The following is a 22,467-nucleotide window of genomic DNA, read 5'->3' on the forward strand; positions in this document are numbered from 1 at the left end:
GTAATTTTACAATGTATTCAGACACAGTTGCTCCTCAGTGTCTGCTGACCACCATTCCAACTACCCCTAAATCATCCATCCATCCATCCATCCATCCATCCATCCATCCATCCATCCATCCATCCATCCATCTTCTTCCACTTTTCCGGGTCGTGGAAATCCCATTGCACCAGTCCCCTATAGCTCCTCCTGCAGGTGGTGGGTCCACGGACGGCCTCACAATTAACCGGGCCTGTTAGTCTCTCATAAGGGGCTTTTGAACTGCTCTTTGTCTGACCCGTCACTTAGGACCTGTTTGCCCTGGGAGACCCTATCAGGGGCCAGAAGCCCCCGACAACAGAGCTCCAGGATCATTCGGGCGCTCAAACCCCTCCACCACATTAAGGTGGCGGTTCCAGGAGGGGTACCCCTAAACAAATCAGTCAAAATAGGGAAAGTGTAAGTTTACTGGTTCCTGGCTAGAAGTTGAAAGATTTAAACCTTTGTTGAAGCCGCTCAAAGATGCCATGAGCCCTTATGAAACGTAATAAACTTGACTGTGGGATTCCTGAAGATTCCCTGTCACAGAAACGTCTCACAGGTTGAGGACAACAAATAGGATTCTCAACGTTGCCACACTAACACTAACTGCACTTTCTGGACTTACATGTCTGATGTTTTCCCTGGGATCTGCTGTGGCCCTTCCTCCAGCTTTCTCCTCCATCACAATGTCCATTCTGTCAGTCTGTATCTGGAAGTCTATTGTAGTTAAAGCCTAAATTAATGAAAGAAATACAATTACAAAGTCAGCACGATTTAAATAAATTGCTTTCTTTTTTATTATTAAACATGTTCTTAAAAAGTTGGCAGTTACATATATATGAAACAGACAGCAGTATAAAATTTCCCTTGGTCAAATTTGTTGATTGGACTTTCTGAAGTTTGTCAAAAATAGTCCCTTCGCACAGACTGTATAAAACTGTGGCCAAACGCTCGTATTTCAGCCGCTTCGAGTCTAAACGTGTCATTTTCTCCCATTTAAATTAAAACTAGTCTTTAGGTTTTCTCAGGACGACGCCTCCACAGAAGTATCAGACACAGAAGTGCGCAGACGTAAACACCAACGCATAAATAAACGGAAGATTAAAAGGTGCGGGAGAAAGGTCCTTGTCGTCAACAGCAAAAAAATGGAGGATAATTAAGGTCCTGAAAGATCTATGGCAATGAAATGAAAGTTAGTGATGAAGAATCTGGACTGTTGCGAGAACGATTTACAATTCAGGACATCTTCTGTGCGGTCAAAAGTCCAGAAGCCTGTTCATGCATCTACTGCCTCCCAAGATTTCCATGTATTCATATCTCCATTTTCCTCATTTTGCGTAGTTTTCCTCGGACTTCCAAAGGGCGACGAGACTGAAACTGTACTGTTACTTTCCGTCAAATCCACTTCCATTTCTCGGCTTATTTCTGGTTCATTATTTGGCGACTCCTGCCTGAAAACGGCCCCATCTCCGCCCGGGTTTCCAAATAGATGCTGCTTGGCCTCGTCGCTCGGGCTGGGACTGTCCTCCTTGTGGTGCCTGTTGTTGTAGCGCTGATTTTGAAAGAATTTGACGATGGTCTGCTTGGGGAGGTCCAGCTGAGCGGAGAGCGTGTGGACGGCCTCCTGGTCGGGGTACAGGCCCACGTCGCCGATGAAGCTCTTGAGGATTCCCAGAGCCTCCAGGGAGATGCGACTGCGAGATTTCTTGGCGAGTTCTTCGGAGGAGGCGGGTGCGGAGGGGAGAGAGAGGGGGCGCTGGTGCTCGTGGATCGGGGACGCGGCAGAGGGCAGCGAGGGCAAGGGCGGTCTGTGGAGAACCTGGAGAAACAAAAGAAACATTTCTGATGATGCAGAAGTCACACCACACAGAGGTTTCATAAGGACAAAGAGGTTTCAGTTTTTGTTTTATTCCACACACACTCTAAACACTGCATGAAGAGTGCGGATTATCTTTATCCCTATCTTACACTTTGTTGGTTAGAAAGAACAATATTGATCTAAAACAGCAAAAACAGAAATATCCAGTAATTTCAACTGATGTGACATTCATAACCGAGCGGCTCTTTTATTTTATCGATCACGTCTTGGATATTGTGAGTTGTCTGGCCGGTGTTATCCAAATTGTACAGTAAAAAGAGCCAGTCTTTTGAACGGCTCTTTGCCCAAAGACTCCCAGTGAAGAGCCGTAAATCCCATCACTAGTAGATTCACTTCCTGATATTGACACAGAATCCTCCTAAGCCCCTCCTCTTGCTGCCCTTCACTGCGCAGCGGTTTCATTAAAGATTTAAGCTGTGATGAAGCTATGACGAGTGTTTTACTCAGCGGTGGCAGGATCAAGCTTATTTAGAGATGGAGATGTGAGGAAAGCATTTCCTGGATACGTACAACAGCCACTGGGGGAACACAGCTCCAAGTTTGTTTCTGAAGGGAGAACAACATTGTAACAAGGTGAAAAGCTCTAAAAAGTCGATTTTATACAATAGCTTCCTTTTAAAGCATGCCACCGTGAACATGTGCTGTCCTAAACAAAGTGGCTGATCAACTTCACAGTTCAAGTGCAAACTTAACAGGAGAGTGCCGCAGCAGAGAGCAGCCTTAACAACTTCAGATTCATGTTCATTTAGAAGCGTCAAAATCTTGATTAAAGCTGCGCTAAGCTGTGTCTTTTTGAATTTTTGTTTGTCAGTAGGTGTCAGTAGTGAACCCTGCTCTGCTCCACCACCACCCCCTTCTTCTCACCTGGCTTTGCCCCCGTCACCCACGCCCCTCACTCCCCTCCACACCGTCGACCACACGCTGCTCTGATTGCATTCAATACGAGATACGGAAATCTCAGCATAAATAAGATTTGGTAAATGGACTCAACTTATATAGCACTTTTCTGCCTTTATCAGGCCCAAAGCGCTTTACAGCAAGCACCCAGTGACCCATTCACTCTGTCATTCATACAGTAGGTATGGAGTAGGGTGAAGTGTCTTGCCCAAGTGCACTACCGTCACCCCATGGAGCAAAGTAAACATTTTGAGACAAACATTTATTTGCTAAACTGCAACTTTCATGTAAGTCTCTGTTATTAAAGAGGGGGTATTATGCTTTTTTCAATCACATAGCACCAGTCTATATCACACTACAATGATGACCAAACCTTCTGTTGGTCTGTAAATGCAGTAAATTAGAATAACTGCCTTGTAGAGGAGCAGTGGTTGGTTACTCGGCTGGTGACGAAAGCTCGGAGGCGTCTCCAGGAGGTGGGGGCGTTCCTAGGAGGACTCAGGCAAACCTATCCCTAAAATGGCCGCCGTCAGAGTTTTTACAGATTACTCAAAAATACGTGAATGTGCCAAGGCAACACTTCAGGCATGTTTTTAATGAGGGAATGACATAATAACATGATGTAAAGCTTGAAAAAGTCGATTTTGCATGAGGCCTTTAAGGACATAATACTTCCATTTAGAACTAAGTTAACAGTGCAGAGCATTTTTTTTCAGCTCCAAGTCACTGATGAGTGGGACGAGGGATTGGTTTAGGAATAGGCCCCACTCACCTCTGTCCTCATGACTCTAACGCCCTTTCCAGATCCTGACATGAAGTATTCTGGTAAAAATGAGTGGCTGGAATCTGTCTCAGAGGAACCAAGACAAACTGAGATGAAGTTAATACCAGCAGTTTGTATTTTTATTGCGCTTTTACAAGTTTTCCCACTAAACCCGTGACGAGGCATTCAGTTCTTGTGTGTTCCACCTGCCGCTCCGGCCTCGTCTCTGCCCACTAATAATTCTCGCAACAAAAAAAAACACTAGCGGTAAATACCCTCCTACACATTTCCTGCCCCTCTCCTTCCAAACCCCAAAATGTCCCGTCTGACCAAACCTCAGCATTATTCACTCCACAGCCTGTAATCATTGGAGACAGAGGCATTGTCATTATCTTTATTTAGGTCTCTGATTTAAATGGACCACAGTCAGAGCGCGGGGCGGGCGGCGCAGGCTTAATAAACTGCAGCATCTGTGTTTGTGGGACATGGAGTCGGGATTTATGATTTCAAACACATCTTGGTTATAATATTTTGTTGTTTTTGACGACTTAAAATAGACCAATTATTCTGAAAAACGAAATCATAAGGAATTGATGAGAGTTAAAGAAGGGACACAGTTTGAAAAAGCCTCATATCATTACTTAAATCCACTGTCCATGCGAGAAGATATGTACATATTTAATTTCATATGTTTAGGACTGGGTACCATAAAGAAAATGTTATACCAGTACTTTAAAGTGATAGTCTGGAAGTCTAAATGTTTTACAAATTTCCTAAAATCAACCACCAGGCCTTGCATTTTGATCAGCCTCTAGTATCCTCCCGCATTGACCAATGAGACAAGTTTTTCCTGTGAACCATCCTTTCAGGTCCAATCAGGAGGGAGGGGGAGGAGCTTGATTGTTTACTTTGAAAATCCTGTTCCTGCTCTCCTCATTTTGCAAACAAAGAAGGGCTTTCTGGCTAAAGAGGGGAGGGATATGATTATTTACTTTCAGATTTCACGCTATTGCTCCTCAGGACACAATGTATGGTAAGAATATTGCTGTGTGTCTTTTACATGTGATGATGAGGATGATGATGATGGCGATGATGAAATATAATAAGAGACTGAGTGATCTGTTATGGATGGACTACAGATGGAAATTAGCTGGTGAAGCAACATCTGGTACGGTCATCTTTGCTCTCGAGCATAATGTAATTGTGCACTGTTCTATGAATCAATAAACAAAAACAATATTTGCAAACTGACAGACTATCACTTTAAAGACACTTGGTTTACGATACCAATACTTGGACATTACTTTTTTCGATTGTCATCTAGACCCAAAAAACATAACAGTAATGTGAATTTGTTCCATAAAAGATCATTCATTTGAGCTGAAACAACCGTTGAAACAAAAGTTACTTCCTTTAGTGCTGTCCCTGGACCAACAGGCTTAAAAATTTGGTTTCTAAAGATATACAATTTGCTTTCGATACTCCCAGTAGTACCTTAACTTTAATTTCGATACCATACTAGTATTGTATTGGTACCCAGCCCTACACATGTTCTACAAAAAGAGGAACAATTTGACATACTAAGACTAATAGTAGATAGAAATATGTTGTCACCATTAACACAGCCGTAAACCTGGTCTGACTCTAAGGGGGGCACTTCCTGGTGTCGTAGAGCTACAGGAGGAAACCGGAGGCGCAGGTTATGAGCAGGCGCCACTCAAACATGCATGACACGCTCACAACACAACAGTAGGTACTTATGATTTATGATGACAGAACAAAATTGGAACATGGCAGAAGCTGTAAAGATCTCTAAATCTCTAAACAGAGTCGACAGAACCCAGTGTCACGTGAACCTTACAGTGTGTTAAACATGACGACTGAAACTGTACCTGTACTTCAGGGATGAGTCCGGCGGAGTAGCCCCTCTCCCCGTGCTGCAGCCGGCTCTCCTCCTCGTACACCGCGTCCCGCTCGGACTGGGACAGACTCAGGAAGCGGCGGATGGTGCAGAGGTTTTCCCACAGAGTCCTGTTGTCGGGACTGGGACTCTCCTTCCAGCGCAGCAGCTCACACAGCCAGCCCTGACACGGAAGAGGGACACCATCACATAAATGACGGATAAAACTAAAGATACGTCTAGAGGCACAAAGGGCCAGTGTTTAAAGCAGCTCGGTCTGTGAAAATGTCAGCTGCCAAGTTCTTTCGACCAAGATTTTGACCCTTAAATCAACAATAATCTGCAGAAAAATACAGTTTCTTACCAGATTCAAAGTGTGATAAGAGCTGAGGAAAATGTTCTTCATGTGTCGTCCTGCGATCATGACGGGTACCGAGCAGTGTTACTTACGTCGCTTAAATGTTTTTGCTGACTAAATATGACTAAAACAAAAACAGCAAAAAAAAAATGGTGCAATTTCCGCCAAAGCTGCAGCTGAATGTTTAACCAGAACATTTGGATTTTCAATGAACTTTCAATGAATTTCCCTCCCAAAAATGTATTTCATGCCAATTTGAATTGTATTTAATGGTTGTACAAAGAATTGAATGACTTTTCACGCTTTTTAATGCCCTGCGGAAACCCTGTAAAACTATGACTAAAGGGACAAGATATTATTGATGACTTATTAAAACTACTGAAGGCAACTGAAACATCTCAACTTCACTGACACAGACTGAAAGAGCCTCATATCATTTGAATTCACTGCCGAAGGAACAGGTCTGTGCTTGAACACTGTTCTGCTCACAAAACAACAAACAAAACCCTTGTTCGAGCTCAGCCTGTGAGCTGGACAAACTCAGTTCAATCAGAAGGAGCTGCAGAGACGTTGCAGAGTTTTCCTCCTTAAAGGCTGCAAACCCCAGCAGCAGCGCAGACACTGCGATACAGCTGGTACAGTCCCACAGCGTGTTTGATGTGGCTCCACATGTTCAGACTGTTTACTCTGATGATGAAGACAAGTGCTGCCCACGCCTCGTGCAGACACTTCAGGGACAGCTTCAACGTAGACACAACACGAGGAGCCATTTTCAAAAGGTCTTACTCTTAGCATAGAGTAAGACCTTTATTATGCAGAGTTCAGCACTTTTTACTGAACTCTGTATATTAAAAGTCTTACTCTGTTCTTTATTCAGTGTTTTTAACTTATTTGGAGGGAAAACTTAATTCAACCCAGTTTTAGAGCTGACAAAACATATGGACTCAATGGTAACATTTGAGCGCTGAAATGAGAGGGACTGACCTGGCTCTTGTTGGCGGCGACTTTAGCAAACAGGGCCTGGGACACTTTGGCTCTCTTCATCTCCAGCTGGATCTCCTCGTAGATGTTTTTGGAGATGTTCATGTGGGGGTCGATCTTCAGGGACAGGTCTGAGGCGGGAACGCTCCACTTCGTCTGAAAAGAAACACAGTCGTTTAAACTTGTGAGCTTTTTGAGCATCTAACCATGTTATAACGTGTGTTCCCTCCTCAAAGAAATGACCTGGAGTCAGGGTCAGGGTTTACACAGGCAACAAGTACAATTTAATGCTTTTTAATGCCATTTTAATTCCCAAATACTATGGCACAAGTGCAGGGAAAAGGGATGCATATTTCCTTTCATAGGATTTGAAAACATTTAATCAAACAAAGGAAAGAGAATCGGACAAAACGGGGAACTTATATGCAAAATAATTGCTTTCTGCCAAAACTGCAACTGTGTTTTCGACCATAATTTGGGGTATTTTCAATTAACTTGTACAGTAAAAAAAATGCTGAGCATGTTGTCATACTTTTCCAATAAAATTTGATTTGAATCCAATTTAATGGATTCAAACACATTATTGACATTGAGTTGCCTTGCGTACGAAATGTGCGGTATAAATAAACATGCCTTGCCTAATTACATTCAAGGCCTCGATTTTAGCACAATTCAATTCAACGACTTTTTATGCTTTTCAATGGAAACCCTGTTTGTATTTCCTCCAGCCTGAATGGGTGTTCCCAGGCCACAGAGACATGATCCCTCCAACGTGTCCTGGGTCTTCTCCTCCCAATAGGACATGCCTGGAACACCTCCAAAGGCTTGTGACCAGGGGGAGCCATCTCAGCTGACTCCTCTCGATGTGAGGGAGCAGCAGCTCTACTCTGAGCTCCTCCCGGGAATCTGAGCTCCTCACCCCATCTCGAAGGGTGCGCTCAGCCACCCTGCGAAGGAAACTCATTTCGGCCGCTTGTATCCGCAATCTTGTCATTTCGGTCATTACCCAGATCTTATCATCATAGGTGAGGGTGGGAACGTAGATTGATCGGTAAATCGAGAGCTTTGCCCCCCGACTCAGCTCCCTCTTCACCACAACAGTCCGATACAGCGACCACAACATTTCCGACGCCGCACCGTTCCGTCTATCGATCTCACGCTCCATCCGTCCCTCACTGACACCACCTTTTTCCGCTGGAGAACCATGGCCTCGGGTTTGGAGGTGCTGATCCTCACCCCGGCCGCTTCACACTGGGCAAACCGCCCCAGAGCAGCTGAAGGTCATCATTTAATCCACCCAATAGAAAAACATCACCAGAATGGGCTGAGAAATTAAGTGATGAACAGAACCGGTGACAAAGTGCAGCCCTGGAGGATGTTTCTCATTATGTAAAAAAACCTCCTACATATTTAGTTTGTAACCCAACAAACACGTGATTCTTGTTTCAGTTCAGACACTTTCACAAAACCACAGCGCCCACCTGTGCATGTCTGACGGCGCTGGAGGGAGAGACGTGATTGGTGGAGTGGTTGTGGTGGGCGGAGCTAGACGTCCTCTCCTTCTCCTCCTGGTAGATTCGGTCTCTCTTGGACTCGTGCAAGTTCAGGAAGTTCTGCATGGCCTTGAGATTGACCAGAAGGGACTGAGAGGCGGCGCGCGGGTCCTCCTCTTTACGCAGGATCTCAGACAGCAAACCCTGGATTTAAAGACGAGCATTGCTTTAAAAAGGGTTGAGTCAAGAGCAAACTTTGGCCTATAGGCTGCAAACCTTTAGATTTGGGTAAAGCTGAACTGGAGAAAATGCACTTGGTTAAGGCGGGGATGAAGAGGTTTTAAGTTGTGTCATATTAGGATGATTGTTTACTTGATCTCACCTGAGTCCTGTTGAAAGCCACTCTCGCGAACACGGCCTGGGACACGCTGGCTCTCTTCAGCTCGTTCCTCACTCGCTGGTAAATATCCGGCGACACTTCCGAAGACGGCCAGTTCCCGTGGTGTCCCTGCTCCCCGGACGTCCCGCCGCTCTTACACGTCCGGGCGATGGGCGGGTGGTGGAGGAACTGCTGGCTGGGGCCCTGCTGCTGGTGCTGGTTCTGGTGAGCGAGCAGGCGGCTGACGGCGAACTGCTGGTTCAGCAGGTGCGCCATGGCGATCTGGTGTCGGACGATCTGCGGGGGGAGCTGCGGGGTGAGGAGGGAGTGGCCCAGGAGGGGCGTGGCGGTGCTGGGGTGGTGGCGTTGTTGGCCGGACGGGTGGGGGAGACAGTCTGTGGCTTTGAGAGAGATGGGAGGGGACAGGTGAGTGGAGGAGGGGCGCAGAGAGGCGGGACGCTGGGAGACCAGGCTCAGATCCATCTCTCTTTCCACTGTGAAGACACAAAACACAGAAGAAAGTTCAGCTATTATAGTTAAGAATCCAGGCAGTAAAAATATCCAAACTCTTGAAGACACAACTTGAATTTTATCCTTGTCCTTCGTGCATTTCCTGAACGGTCCATGAGGCGTCCGACATGAATAATACTCCAAATGAACTCTCTCGTGGTCTCCAACCTTAGTGAGCTACTTTTACGCAACAAAACTTACCAAGAGCTACTTTTACTTTAGGGATTAAAGGCAGATATCTCAGGAACCAAACGGGAATGAAACTTTCTAGATCTCAGGGGAGATGAGAAACCTTGGATGCTTGAATTGTATTTTATATATAAACAGCTAGCGTATGAGCTTAAGACATTTGAGACCAACAGATGTCTTCTTGTGAAACACTGAAGAGGCACCAAGAGGGGCTCGTATAGGAAACAAGGAAGTATCTGGGCAAGACTCACTGCAAGCCACACATGCCTTTCTATCCCTACAGGTGTTCTGGCTAATGGACGTTCACAGGTCAGGAGAATAAAACAAATTAACTGCAAAGCTCTTCCCCGAAGATGGTGAAAAACTGTTGTGGAGCAGAGGAAGAGGAAGGAGGAGGTAGAGGAGCTGACCAGTGCAGGACACCATGCTGTGAAACAGGGACAAACCCAGGAGGCCTTTCAGAGGATCAGAGGAGACTGAAGGCAGCCAGCCAGGTTTCCTCCGGGTGCTACGGTTTCCTCTACCTCCAGAAACATGCGGGTCAGGTTGATCCACAGTGGAAGGCTCAGGACTAACACCTGATCACTATTTCGTTGTACGATGACAAATAAAGCACTTACTTACTTACCTAGATATTTTATGTTGTAGACTTTTGCTTATAATTTCAGAACTACACGAGATAGAGACTTCCCGTTTTGGCTTTGGAATTGGCTGAGTTTTGTGTCAACAAACTCCCTCTGAAATCAGCCCCATGCCTCTAATAAAGCGCCCCTGCTGTCACAGGCAACACTGACACATTTTAGAGTTTAGAAGCATCAAACACAGGATTATAGACACGACATTTGTATAAATCAGCCAAAAATATCGGCCAAAAACATCGGTAGTGCATATCAGCATCGGCCAATAAAAAATCCCCAAAATCGGCATCGGCCTTAGAAAAACCCACATCAGTCGAACTCTACTGTCAATGTCTATTCTCCTGCTCTATACAAACATGCCAAAAAGCCTGTGATACTTTGGTATTTTGCAAATGAACAAACGAGGAGCGTCTGCGTTTGCTGCTGTGGGAGCGCGGAGGGTTGACAGGAGCAGGGGCTGACGCTGTACAAGAGTGGCGACAACAATAGGAGAAATGAGCAAAGTCATGGTGATATTAAAGCTGATATTTTCACCAAACATCACTGATCTAGCGCAGCATAACCACAGCGGGTGGAAAAAGTGGGGGCGCCTGTGTACAAACAAGCAGCTCTTCTGTAGCCGTTTGATCGTGTGTGTTTGTTAAAGGCTTTTGAGACTTCGGTGGAGTTTCTGTCAAACAACAACAAAAAAACAAACATAACTTTCCAGTTGATACTTTACCTAAATGTTTGCAGGTTGTGTCCGACATGTTCAGAACAAAAAGCAAAGTCTGCAGCCAAGTATGTCCGTAGAAACACCTTCTGTTCAAGTTATATTTAAGAGTTTTGGAATAATTGTTCCTATTTTCCAGTAAACCTTAAACATATCAATAAAGCAATGATGTTACAAGGCCAAGAACTTGTGTTGTAATCGCAACATTGCAATCGTCCAACTTTGGGAAACATGAAATCCAACTCATGCCCCTAGAGGCCATAAGCGGCACTGCAGGTGTCGCAGCATGTTGCAATTTTTTACTTATTAATTGTCATTTTTTTCACTCAAACTTGGCTGTAAATACTGTTCAAGTGGTGCTAGCCCGCAGTTAGCTTTGCCCATTAGCCTGTTAGCTTCTTCTTCCTGATTCTATTAGTGATTCTATTAATGTTTTGCACCTCCGGCCCATAGGCAGTGAAGTTTCAATTGTGGTTTTCAGGTCAGAGACACCAGGGGGAGATGAAAGACCCCCCAATCATCCCATTAACACTTGTACACTGCAAAAAGTAAATATCAAGCATTGTCTTAAATGACTTGAATTGAGGAAATGTATCTTGTTTTGAGCGTTTTTCGCTAATTTAGACATTTTTCCTGATCCGACCAAGTTTACTTTGCTTGTTTGAGGACATTTCAGACTGGTTCTAAGGTAAATCTCGCTTGAAATAAGAAAGTAAAATTGCCAATGAGATAAGACCGTTTTTTTTTTTAAATAATCTAGGAAAAATGCCCAAGAACAACTTACCTAGTCAAAACAACTAACATTTGGATTATTATGCTCAAATTGAGATGTTTATACTAATCTAGTTAATTACTTTTTGCAGTGTACTACCCCCAGAGGGACTACAGAAAGGATTTATCAAGGTAAACAAGTTACTTAGTTCTGCTTTAAGTATTTAGGAAGGAATCCAACCCCACCTTTGACGTCCGATTGATCCTGAGCCGTCCACTTCTCCACACAGTCGCCTGGAAGACAGAAAGAAATCTTATAAGCTGTCATGCAAAACCAAATAATGACGGCAACTTTCTACTTATTTCCACTTATTATTTCAACCACAAACTCTAGAGACGAGAGCGAGATTTTGGGCATATATTATTACAAAAAAATAATAAAGAAGGTTTTAGCGTGGCGTCACATAAGCGTCCTCCCCGGCGTGTGTTCCATTAGGAGTTAAGATCGCTTCCGTTTTGACACATCCCACTGTTCGTCGTCACGAGTTTGACAGTCTTTGAAAGGGGGCGGACAGCGTTTGGGACAGGTAACACGTTCAAACTGGCGTATTAGGACAGAGTGGCACTTTTAAAAGGGGACTGTGACACATCTCAAACCAACAAGTGGCAAAAAACAAGTGATTACGGGAATGACAAAGTGCTGGGAGAGAATAATTAGGAGCTATTAGGGACATTGATAGCAAAATAACTGTCTTAATGAGAGGCAGGATAACCACGAGGTAATGCACGATCCGTTTTTTTACCTCGATGCCGCTTCAGTCTCTTGTACCATTGCCCGAACTCCTGGCATTTGGAGGCGGAAACGTTGGCGTAATATGAGCCGTGGACGATCGCTAAAACCGTGCTCTGAAACAACAAAACAGTAACATGTTTTTAGGAAGGCATTGAGGGGGAAAAAAAAAGCTTTGGACTCTAGTAGTCTCCTTTCATTCCAACATATCCAGCCCACAAAACCTATTTATAATTCTGTCAGGCAAGAAAAATGCTGGAATATGTAAATTCTTTGTCTTCTCAGGGTGTTGTGCAAAAGAAATAGTGAAAGGAAAAAGGGGCAGAGTTCAAAAAACGATTCAAATGCAGGTTGTGTACAATAAATAAACGCCTCTCTAGGGCTATCAACAACCTCCCATTTAAATAGAGCATGTAAAGTGCGTATCCTGATATCCTAGGGTTTGAAAACATTCCTGAGCTTTGACATCTTTAACTTTATAACATGAAATAAAGGCCAAATTTGCTTCCTGGCCCCAGAGCTGCTGCTGGCCTTTCTGAGGCCCGAAGCAAAAGTCCAGTCAGGGGCCCTACCGTACGTACCCGAGGCTAATCCACGAAGAACAAACCAATTTACGCACAATCACAGTTACATGCAGGATTGCAGGCCAGAAGTGGAACAAAATGACGTCAATCCAGGCCCTGCCCCACTGTTTGAGAACCACTAACGGAGTGGGTGAACGGAGGAACCCTGCATTCTGGAATCTGAGGACTGGACGGTCTGTGATCTTGGCCCGTCTGCTGAGGGATCCTTCGGCCCTGGGTCTCTATAGCCTGTCCGTCCATGGGAGTGGATCTCTCCTTCTGTGGTTCTCCCCAAGGTTTCTCTTTTCTCCTGCCGGTTTTTGAGTTTTTCCTTGCCGTGCTGGAGAGTCTAAGGACCGGGGACACCCACGCCGCTCGTCGCTACCTCCTATTGGACATTATATTTGCCTGGATTCACCTGAACTTTATTTGTCATATTTATTTATCTGTTTTATTGCCTTGATGTTTGGTGCAGCTGTGAGGCGACTTCTGTTGTGATATTGGGCTATACAAAACCATTAAACTTGAAACTAACCATTTTCTACAGTCAGACTGGTGTTTAGGACTACACTATTTTCTCTTTTTAAAATGGTATTTTGTCACATTATCTCTGGTCCCTGACCCACAGTCTGGGAACCAAACCACTGCTTTAAAACAAACTAAAACCTGCACCTGATTGGTTACAACTTATTTCTATTTTACCATTGAGAATAAGCCTGATATCAATTTGTTTTAGACCCATGAGAGCCGTGTGGATTCAGCTCCCTTTGAAGCAGAAACAACAGCTTTGCAAACTTCTATTCGTCAAACCACTGTCCTGATATGAGTGTCCTCGTGAGTCTAAACACCACAGCGAGAACTTGAACACTGCGTGGGAGACGGGGGACACCTGAGCGGGGGAGTGGAGACACGGGTGCATCTTCGCTCGAGTCCCTAGTGAGCTGATTTATATTCATCATATTGCTCACGAATAGCTGACAAATAGAAGTCAGCTTCAAGGGGGAAGCCTGTCACCCCCGGCGTCCCCCTGGGGGTGATAGAGGAAGCTGGAAAGGCCTCTCCTGTGCATCCACTTCAGCAGACTCTTTCACTTTGGTGTTATATGTGGCAAAGTGAGGAGAGAGCCCTACCACTGGTTCACGGGCTATACAAATGTGGAGGACAGTAGTTTAACCAGGAAGTAGAAGAGATTTATTCTAACAAGATCAGCCATCAACAAGATCAAAGTTGGTCCCACACTGACAGCACCTCGTCTCCTCCACATGGGAATCAGAGTGAATTAAAAATCACATGGATGGTGCTCCCACACGGCTCCCCTAATCACTAATTACACGGTGACGAAGGCGTGATGAATCTGTGGTCGTTAATGGCAGCAGGGCGCGTCCCGGAGCACATCACTGAGGGGGGTGTGCTTTCCCACGGGACCAACCCAAGAGGCAGGGAGTGATGGAGGGGGTTAAGTTTGTGGTTAAGACGGTGATAAAATTATACGCGTTGTTATAAAAAAACTGTGCAACAAGTGCGAATGAAACCATTAGGGTAGCGGTGTCACAACATATTGGAACTCCTGCCATTCCCATTTATACTCCAGGAGATGATGGACAAACCTAATGTATTGTATCTATTTCGCAGTTACCTGGGGCAGCGGGCACTCTTTTGTCAGGTGGTTCTGGTTGTTGTTTCTGAGCAGCTCTTTGAGGGCGTTTCTGACAGTGGCTTGAGTCCACTGCTCTGAAGGCAAGTCCTCCAACCGAGAATAACTGCAACAATAAAATACTGCAACGTTACAATTAGGTTATACAGGTTTAACGCACAATGCAGAGAACAGCCGACAGTGACAGGTCTCTGAACTAAACAGTTTCAATCACACGTTTTTCATGAATAAAAATCACTTAAATATAGAGGGATGGAAAGTTATCATTTCATTGTTATCATGGAGATCCACCATGTTTGTGTAGCAAACTTGTTGCATGAGCTAAAAACAGTATCAAAAGTGGAGAAAAAAAGCCACTCCATTAGTGGATAGTGGATGAAAACACAACAAAAAAGCAACAAAAGATCTCCAAAACTGTGGTACAAAAGTGACCAAAAGCCACAAAAAGGTCATGAAAGAGCAACAAAAACATGACAAAAAAAGCGATGAATTTTTTGCCAAATATTTGTTGAATTTTTGTCACTTTTTGTTGATTTTTTGTCACTTTTTTGTTTAATTTTTTGCCAATTTATAATAGAATTTTTGTCACTTTTTTGTTGATTTTTTGCAAATTTTTGGTTGCATTTTTGCCACTTTTTTGTTGAATTTTTGTCACTTTTTTGTTGCACTTTCCTCTCGTTTTTGTTTTTCTATTCAGGAAGCTTTTAGATTTGGGTAAAGTCAAACTGGAGAAAATGTGGTCAGTTTGGTTAAGAAGGAGTTTAAGAGGTTAAGTTTACATGAACATGAAATACAATAAGACATAACTTACTTTGGGTTAAAAAATAATGTATAACTTGCAAATAAAAAAGGCAAATAAATAAAAAGGCAAATCTTGAGTCCAAAAATGTATTGTTTATCTGTCATTTATTGAACGATAAGTCGATGTAGTAATGATCGTGACAGCCCTAGTCTACTATATAGTACGGTGCTATATTGTATAGTGAATGAGGAGTAAGGGGCAAGAAAATAAGCTAGCATTACAAATTCTCACTGACAACGGTGGAAAAGTAAAAAATTCGACTGAAACTCTGACTAAAATCCGCAGATATCCCACACTTGCCTGTACAGCAGTATCCTGAGCGTGACCATGTGGTAGACGTCCTGCAGCATGTCGGCGACGGTGGCGTCCGGGGCATCTGTGAGGAAGTGGATGGGCATGGGCTTCCAGCGGCCCACAGTGATGATGCCTGTGATACACACAACACAGTCCAATAACATCCATCTACGGTTCAACCATTCCTTTGTTGTTTTCTATACAAAAATACTCCATTATTGATCCTCATGCAACATTTGCTAAGGGATGCAGTCAAAACACCGTCAATAACGGCTTAGTCGCAGCTTAAAATACACTTTTTGTGCTTCCTAGAACACAATGAGCGCTTAAGCAGCAGCAGGAAGGTGTTTACAATTGTACAAATCTTGTTAAGCGGCGTAAGCACGAACCAAACCTGCCAAATGTGTCACTTAAAAACCAAATTCAAGAAATAAGTGAGGGCCAATTAGATTTAAAAGTTTAAAAATACAAGCGGCAGTAAATTCACCACCAGTAAACAGCCAGAGTTATGCAAGCGAGCAATTCCACGCGAGGTTAAAATAGAAGTCATCATTTTGGTCGTCACCGCATTTGCAGGAAAAAATGCACGACTGTAGCCAGAAATTATTTATTTGAGAAGAAAAGGCCGATTTCCCAGAACAAAGCGCGAGGGCCGTTTGGTGCAGGCGGGCGAGGGGGGGGGGGGGGGGGGGCGTCCTGGGGCGTGGACGGGGCGGCTTCTGAGGCCTGTATTTAACAAAACCAGGAATGTCTCTGAGGAACGTGGACTGAAGTCTGAGTCCAGGCCACGAACAGGACGCAAGAACCATGACCAGGCCGCAAAGTTTGGGCTTTAAGAGACTCAGACTGACCTCGTCTTTAACAGGCAAATACCTTTCCCAGGGACAGGTTCATTTCATACATTTATGCAAAACACAACAGGATCAGGGATAATCTAGACTTAAGCAGTTAGAGAAGCCTCATGATGTGTGACACCAATGAAACAAAACACTTCAGGTCGTGCTGCTGAACATATCACCACATTACGGGGGATGTAATATTGACATTGTACAAAAATATCATAAAAGCCCTGAGGTCTGACTGAGATTTCTAGATTTTAAAACCGAAAACACACATGGTAACTACAAAAAAGTGCTGCAAAGTTTAGTTTTAGTCAAGTTTTTTCCAGGTTCTACAATCCGGTGTGGTTTGTTCATTAACATGTCACTACCACATAAATAAACCAACAACAATTTGAGACTGGCGGGTTCAACAACATCTTTGCAACTCGGACTGATTGCGCTCATATAAAGGGCTGATCTGGAGACAAGTTGGAGACTGGAGTCGCCACTAGTCACAGAGATGTCTGATAGATCCCCTGGCAATAAGGCGAGTCTCCAGGTCGTCTCGGTGAAAACAGTTTTGATTTCACCGGAGTCTCTGCATGGTCTACGCAGTCTCAGGCAGCTGTGGCAACGTTGTGAACACTATTTGTTGCCCTCAACCTGTGTCGTACAGAGTTTCTTTGAGATCTCCTTGATATCAAACAGGTCTCAGAAACATTGCAGAGACGTCACAGAAACGTCTCACAGGTTGAGGACAATAAATAGTATTCGCGACACAAGCTTGAGACCGCGTAAGACCTCTCAGAGAACAAGCGAAGACTGACGCTGAAATCGATCTTGTTCGTTTTCCCCGAGACGACCTGGACCTGGAGACTGGCCTTATTGTCAGGGGACGTATCGGAGACATCTCTATGACTAACGTCGACTCTAGTCTCCAACTAGTCTCCAACTAGTCTTCAGACTGATGAGATCGGCCCTTAAGTTCAGTCTTAGCCTTGTTTTGATGCTGGTTTACATTTGATGGAATTGCAATAGTAAAGTTATTACAATAATCAATGTTTTTTTCAGAAACTCCAGGAATTGCCAATATAACATAGGTTTCCTCCAGGTACCCCACAAATAATATGTCTATTTGTTTGTTTGTTTAATAATTGTTTGATTGTTTGTCTTGTTTGTTTTGTTTGTATACTTTCTTGTCCCTGTAGGGAAATTTGTCCTCTGCATTTAACCCATCCATCGATGAACAATAGGCCAGGATGAAGGATGAACGAGAGTGTGTCTGTCTTGAAAACAGATGGACATCAGCAAATTGGATGAAACAAAACAAAAAGTGTAAAGCTTGAGCCAAAACTGCAGCTGAATGTGTTTAAGACGATCCTTTTTGACAAACTTATGCAGTAAAAATAGTCAAGCAACATCATTATTCTTTTGAAGTAGACCCTGACATAAACTCATAGACAAACCCCGTGTGTCTCACCGTAAGCCTGCGCCGCGGTGCTGTGGGAGTAGCCCAGCGCCAGCAGAGCGGTCTCCACCAGCTGAGAGAAGAGGACGTCTCTCCGGACCAGGACGAACTCCGCGTGCCGCCCCCTCGGACCCCCCTCCTCATGGGACAGGCCCGTGTCAGCCTCCTCCACCACGCAGTACACGGGGATCATCAGGCCTGGAGGAGGAGAGGAAACCATCAGAGGAGGAAGATTCGGAGAAGACACTTTGCAACATAACATGAGAAGTTTCTGACTCGATTCAATACATTTTGTCTTTATTCGAGGTTGTTTTATCTGCCAAGGGGGTAAGAAAATTGCACTTGTCCCATTGGTAGTTTTACTTTCTTATTTCAAGCAAGAACCAGTGCGAAATCTCAAGAAAAAAGTCTAAATGAGTGAAAACCGCTCAAAACAAGATTAAGATTCTCAATTCAAGTCAATCAAACCGGTGCTTGATATTTAGTTTTTGTAGTGATTTGGCATCCATGTGACGCACGGAATCTCCCCGACAAGACTCACTAAACTTTAAAGACTGTTTTATAAAGCTTTCATTGCAACATCTCCACTTTAGTAACTCCTACAGACTCCAAAGTTTCCAACAAGAGGATTTTTCTAATTCCTAGGCTGATTCATTGAGTTTTGAAACATAAAAACTCAATGATTTTTACTATTAAGTAGCTTATTTAACCCCCAACCTCCCGTTTTAACCGAGTGCATTTTCTCCAGTTTGGCTTTACCCAAATAAAAGCTTCTTGAGAGGAAAACGAGGATGAAAATGCAACAAAAGAGCGACGAAAAAGAATAACAGAAAAGTACAAAAAGCGACAAATGTGTGAAGAAAAAGCCGTGAAAAAAACGTATATATAAGAGACAAAAACAGCGATGAAAAGGAATTGAAAAAGGCATTGAAAAAGATCTGTTTACATCAGTTTCGCAGGTCTTAGCTTTCAAATGAAAAAGAACTTTATTTATATAGCGGCCTTCACAGACATAGTCACAAAGCTCTTTACATGAGACAATTTAACATTCACCCCACACTCCCCACACTGACCACCGTCATATATTCACGCACACATCCTTCATCCTGGCCTATTGTACATGTTTTTAGTGGTAGGGGAAACCGGAGTACCCGGTGAAAGCCTACGCAGACACATGAACACAGAACATGCAACTCCACACAGAAAGGCCCATCCAGGTGGGAATCGAACCCGGACCTTCTAGCTGCTAAGCACGAGCACTAACCAATGAGGCTTTACACTGGCCTATAGGCTGTAAACTTTTAGATTTGGGTAAAGCTGAACTGGAGAAAATGCACTAATGCGGGGGTAAAGATCAAAAAGGAAAAAAATCTTTGTAACTAATAAATTAACAAAATGAAACCATAACTTTAAACCTGGCTCTTTTGGTCATTCTCAAGCATAAAAGTCAGAGTCTTGCCTTGTGTTTATTTTCCCTTTTCTTTTGTATTTAAAAACTATTTAGTTACAATCCGACTCGCTTCTTCCTACAATAAACACTGTCTCGTAGCGGTGTGTGCTGTCTCCTCACCCCCCAGTGTCCTGATGGGGCTGCTGTTGTTGTTTGCCTTTTGGTTTGACCCCGCCGGGCTCCCGTTGACCTCCAGGACACCGGCCCTGCTGGAGACGGGACTCTCCCCGCGCTCCTCTGTCTGCTCTGGGCTGCTGCTGCTGCTGCTGCGGACGCTGGGGCTCCGGTCGCCCCGCTCCCTCTGCTCCATGATGAGAGGAATCACCGAATCTGTGGACAAAACAAAGGGGTTTAGAGAAGAGTCATCAGTAAATATCTCTGTGCTTTTAGGAGTATTTCATGTGGGAATATGGGAAAAGCTCGTAAAAAGGTATAATATCGATTTACAAGGTGACTAATTGTTCTGATCTGGGGTCAAAGGATTTCTTCTTCCCTAAGTCCATGGTTATATTCCCAGATGGCAGGATTCATGGGGCTCACGTTGGGAAAGAGTGGATCAGGGAGCATGAGATGGATCGGCCACCACAGAGTCCAGATCTCAACCTCTTTGGGAATCTTTGGGATGAGCTAGAGAAGGTTTGTGCAGTGGTCACACTCTCCCATCATCAATACAAGGTCTTCAAGACAATACAGAAGATTTTTGAATGCCTGTGTTTTACTATTTATATTTATATATTTATCTGCCTGAATTGGTTCTAAAATGTGGTCTGATCTGTATTAAAATCATAAGAATGAGGAAACAGAGTCTGCTTAATCCAACACCACCCAAACAACGAGGATGAAGGTAGAAAAGCGCTTTGTTGAGACCGTTTACCATTTGCATCAAGATATGGGATATAGAGAGTAAATGAGGTCATGTGTTGGAATAATTTTTGAGGTAGGGGTGGGGGAGTTGAGAAAGGTCATGAACGCAGAAGGAAACAGATGCTGGTTAAGAATTGTCTCGTGTCTAATGTGCACCAAGCTTCACTTAAAAGAGCAAGAGGCATGTTTTTTTGGTGGAGGGCCGACTTTCTTTATTGTATATAGACCAAGGGCCGAAGCCGCTGATTATTAGCCTAAAGTAAAGCACAACACTGGAATAATGACCATCTTAAATGAGATAAATGACTTAAAATTGCTTGAATTAAAGTTCTTCTATGTTGAATTTGACTCGGTTTGAACTAATCCAAGATATAAATGTTAGCGCCAATGGAACAAGAATAAATCCCACTTGAAATCAGACAAATAATCGTTTTTCACTTGAAATGACATGAAATTATCTGAATTAAGAGAATAACTACTACTTGAGGTTTTATTTAATCTAAAACCAGACCAAATCAACTCAATCCTTAGATTTAGTCTGTTAATTCAATTAGATTTATGTCATTTCTACCTTTAAGCGATTATTCTTTTCCAGTGCACTTCTTTCAAATGCCAGTGTTGTACATAATATATGACCTAATTGAGTGTATTGTCAGTATTTCTACCTCTTTTCTCCCATTTAACTCTAATAATGTTAAGAGTATTCTCTGATTTGTGTGATAATGTTTCCCAAAATCATCTTAAGGTTCCAGAGGTGCTGTGACTTCACACCTGACTTGAAATGTCTGCATAAATGTGTCTAGTTATCTCTTGGAGGATCCTCACCTCAGCCAGGGGGTGTACTCACTTATTCCTCGCTGTGCTGTGAATGTTTACTTATTATGGCCACTAAAAAAATTACACAATGGAACTGTTTGGGTGGTATTAGTCAAAGCCGACACTGTTTACTAATACTTGAGATTTTAATAAAGCTCAGACCACATTTTATGACCAATTTAGGCTTAAATGTGAGAAATTCCAAAGGGTTCACAAACGTTTTCCTCCTTCTCAAAAAGGCTATAATTTCGATTACGATACGAGCAATTAAATACAAAACAATACGAGCTGCAAATATGACTGTTGTTTTAAATTACAGACCTAATGTTGTTGCTTTTCTTCGGGGTTTTTTACTACACGACCAATAAAGTGACTAAAATAGGGCTAATGACAGAAAAAGCCGATTAAGTGAAATATATTAAACATGTCTCTAACTCGCTCAGACTTTTTTTTTTTACCACTTCACAAACGCATTTGTTTTTTTACGGCCCTCAGACCACAGCTCCGACTGCACATGTGGGGCCCAAATGCAGCCGTTGCCTCAGCAGTTTATTCAGCGTCCATCATTTAACCGCAACGAGGAACTAATGGGGTCTTATGAGAAACGCTGAAGACTATATCAGGGTCGAGGTGTTTTCTATTTTGTTCTGAAATAAACATTTGGGTTGCGGCGAATTTTTAAAGGTTGAAGTTTAGCTGAAGTTGTTGAAAACCACTGATCTAGATTTGATTTTTCAGTTTCACTTCACAGATTTGTTACATCTGTGATCGGTGACTCAGACAGCGAGTTTTTCATCTTTTTATTTGATCTTTTTATCGATGATTTAATCTCTTAACCCCCGCCTTAACTGACTGCATTTTCTCCACATCGGCTTCACCCTAAAGCTTGAAGTTTACAGCCGGTTAACGCTTCAATTGAAAGCTAAGACCTGCAAAACTCATCTAAGCTTCTTCCTCGTTATGATTGTGACGTTTTCATCCTTTTTGGTTGTGGTTTGATCTTGTTTTTGTTGCTTTTTGACATTTTTTGGTCACATTTTTGTTGCTTGATCGTAGTTACAATACACACACACAAAAAAGCGAAAAGCAGCATTCAAAAGGCGACAAAACCTTGACAATAATGGGACAAAAATGTGAAAAAAATATTTAAAAATAGCAACAAAAATGTGACAAAAAAACAACAAATATGTGACAAAAAATGTGAACAAAAAACAACAAAAATATGACAAAAATGTGACAAAAACATGAGAAAACGGGACAAAAGTGTGACAAAAAATGTGACTAAAATGTGGCAAAAAAGTGAAAAAACTTGACCAAAAAAATAACCAAAATGTGACCAAAAACATAAAAAAAACATGACAAAAAAGCAACTAAAACATAACAAAAAAAGCATTTAAAAATGTGTCCAAAAAACGTGAAAAAATGGACAAAAATGTCCCAAAAAAGCAATGGAAACGTGATGAAAAACGCAACAAAAACGACTATGTGCTTTTTAGATGAGTTTTGCAGGTCTT

General features: G+C 43.1%; 1 protein-coding gene across 1 annotated transcript; it reads right to left on the reverse strand.

The window, feature by feature from the left end:
- Nucleotides 1-1,297: 1,297 nt before the first annotated feature.
- On the reverse strand, nt 1,298-19,523 carry LOC306981969 (DNA-binding protein SATB2-like; the record flags this gene model as incomplete). Its single annotated transcript, XM_079581710.1, has 10 exons — nt 1,298-1,840; nt 5,453-5,644; nt 6,803-6,955; nt 8,281-8,496; nt 8,675-9,165; nt 12,235-12,337; nt 14,421-14,544; nt 15,535-15,667; nt 17,836-18,021; nt 19,394-19,523. Coding segments are annotated over 10 exons (2,271 nt in total), but the record flags the coding sequence as incomplete, so codon positions are not given.
- Between the last annotated feature and the right edge of the window lie 2,944 nt (nt 19,524-22,467).

Source organism: Gobius niger (genome assembly GCF_951799975.1).
Source record: "Gobius niger genome assembly, chromosome: 23".
NCBI classification, from domain to species: domain Eukaryota; kingdom Metazoa; phylum Chordata; class Actinopteri; order Gobiiformes; family Gobiidae; genus Gobius; species Gobius niger.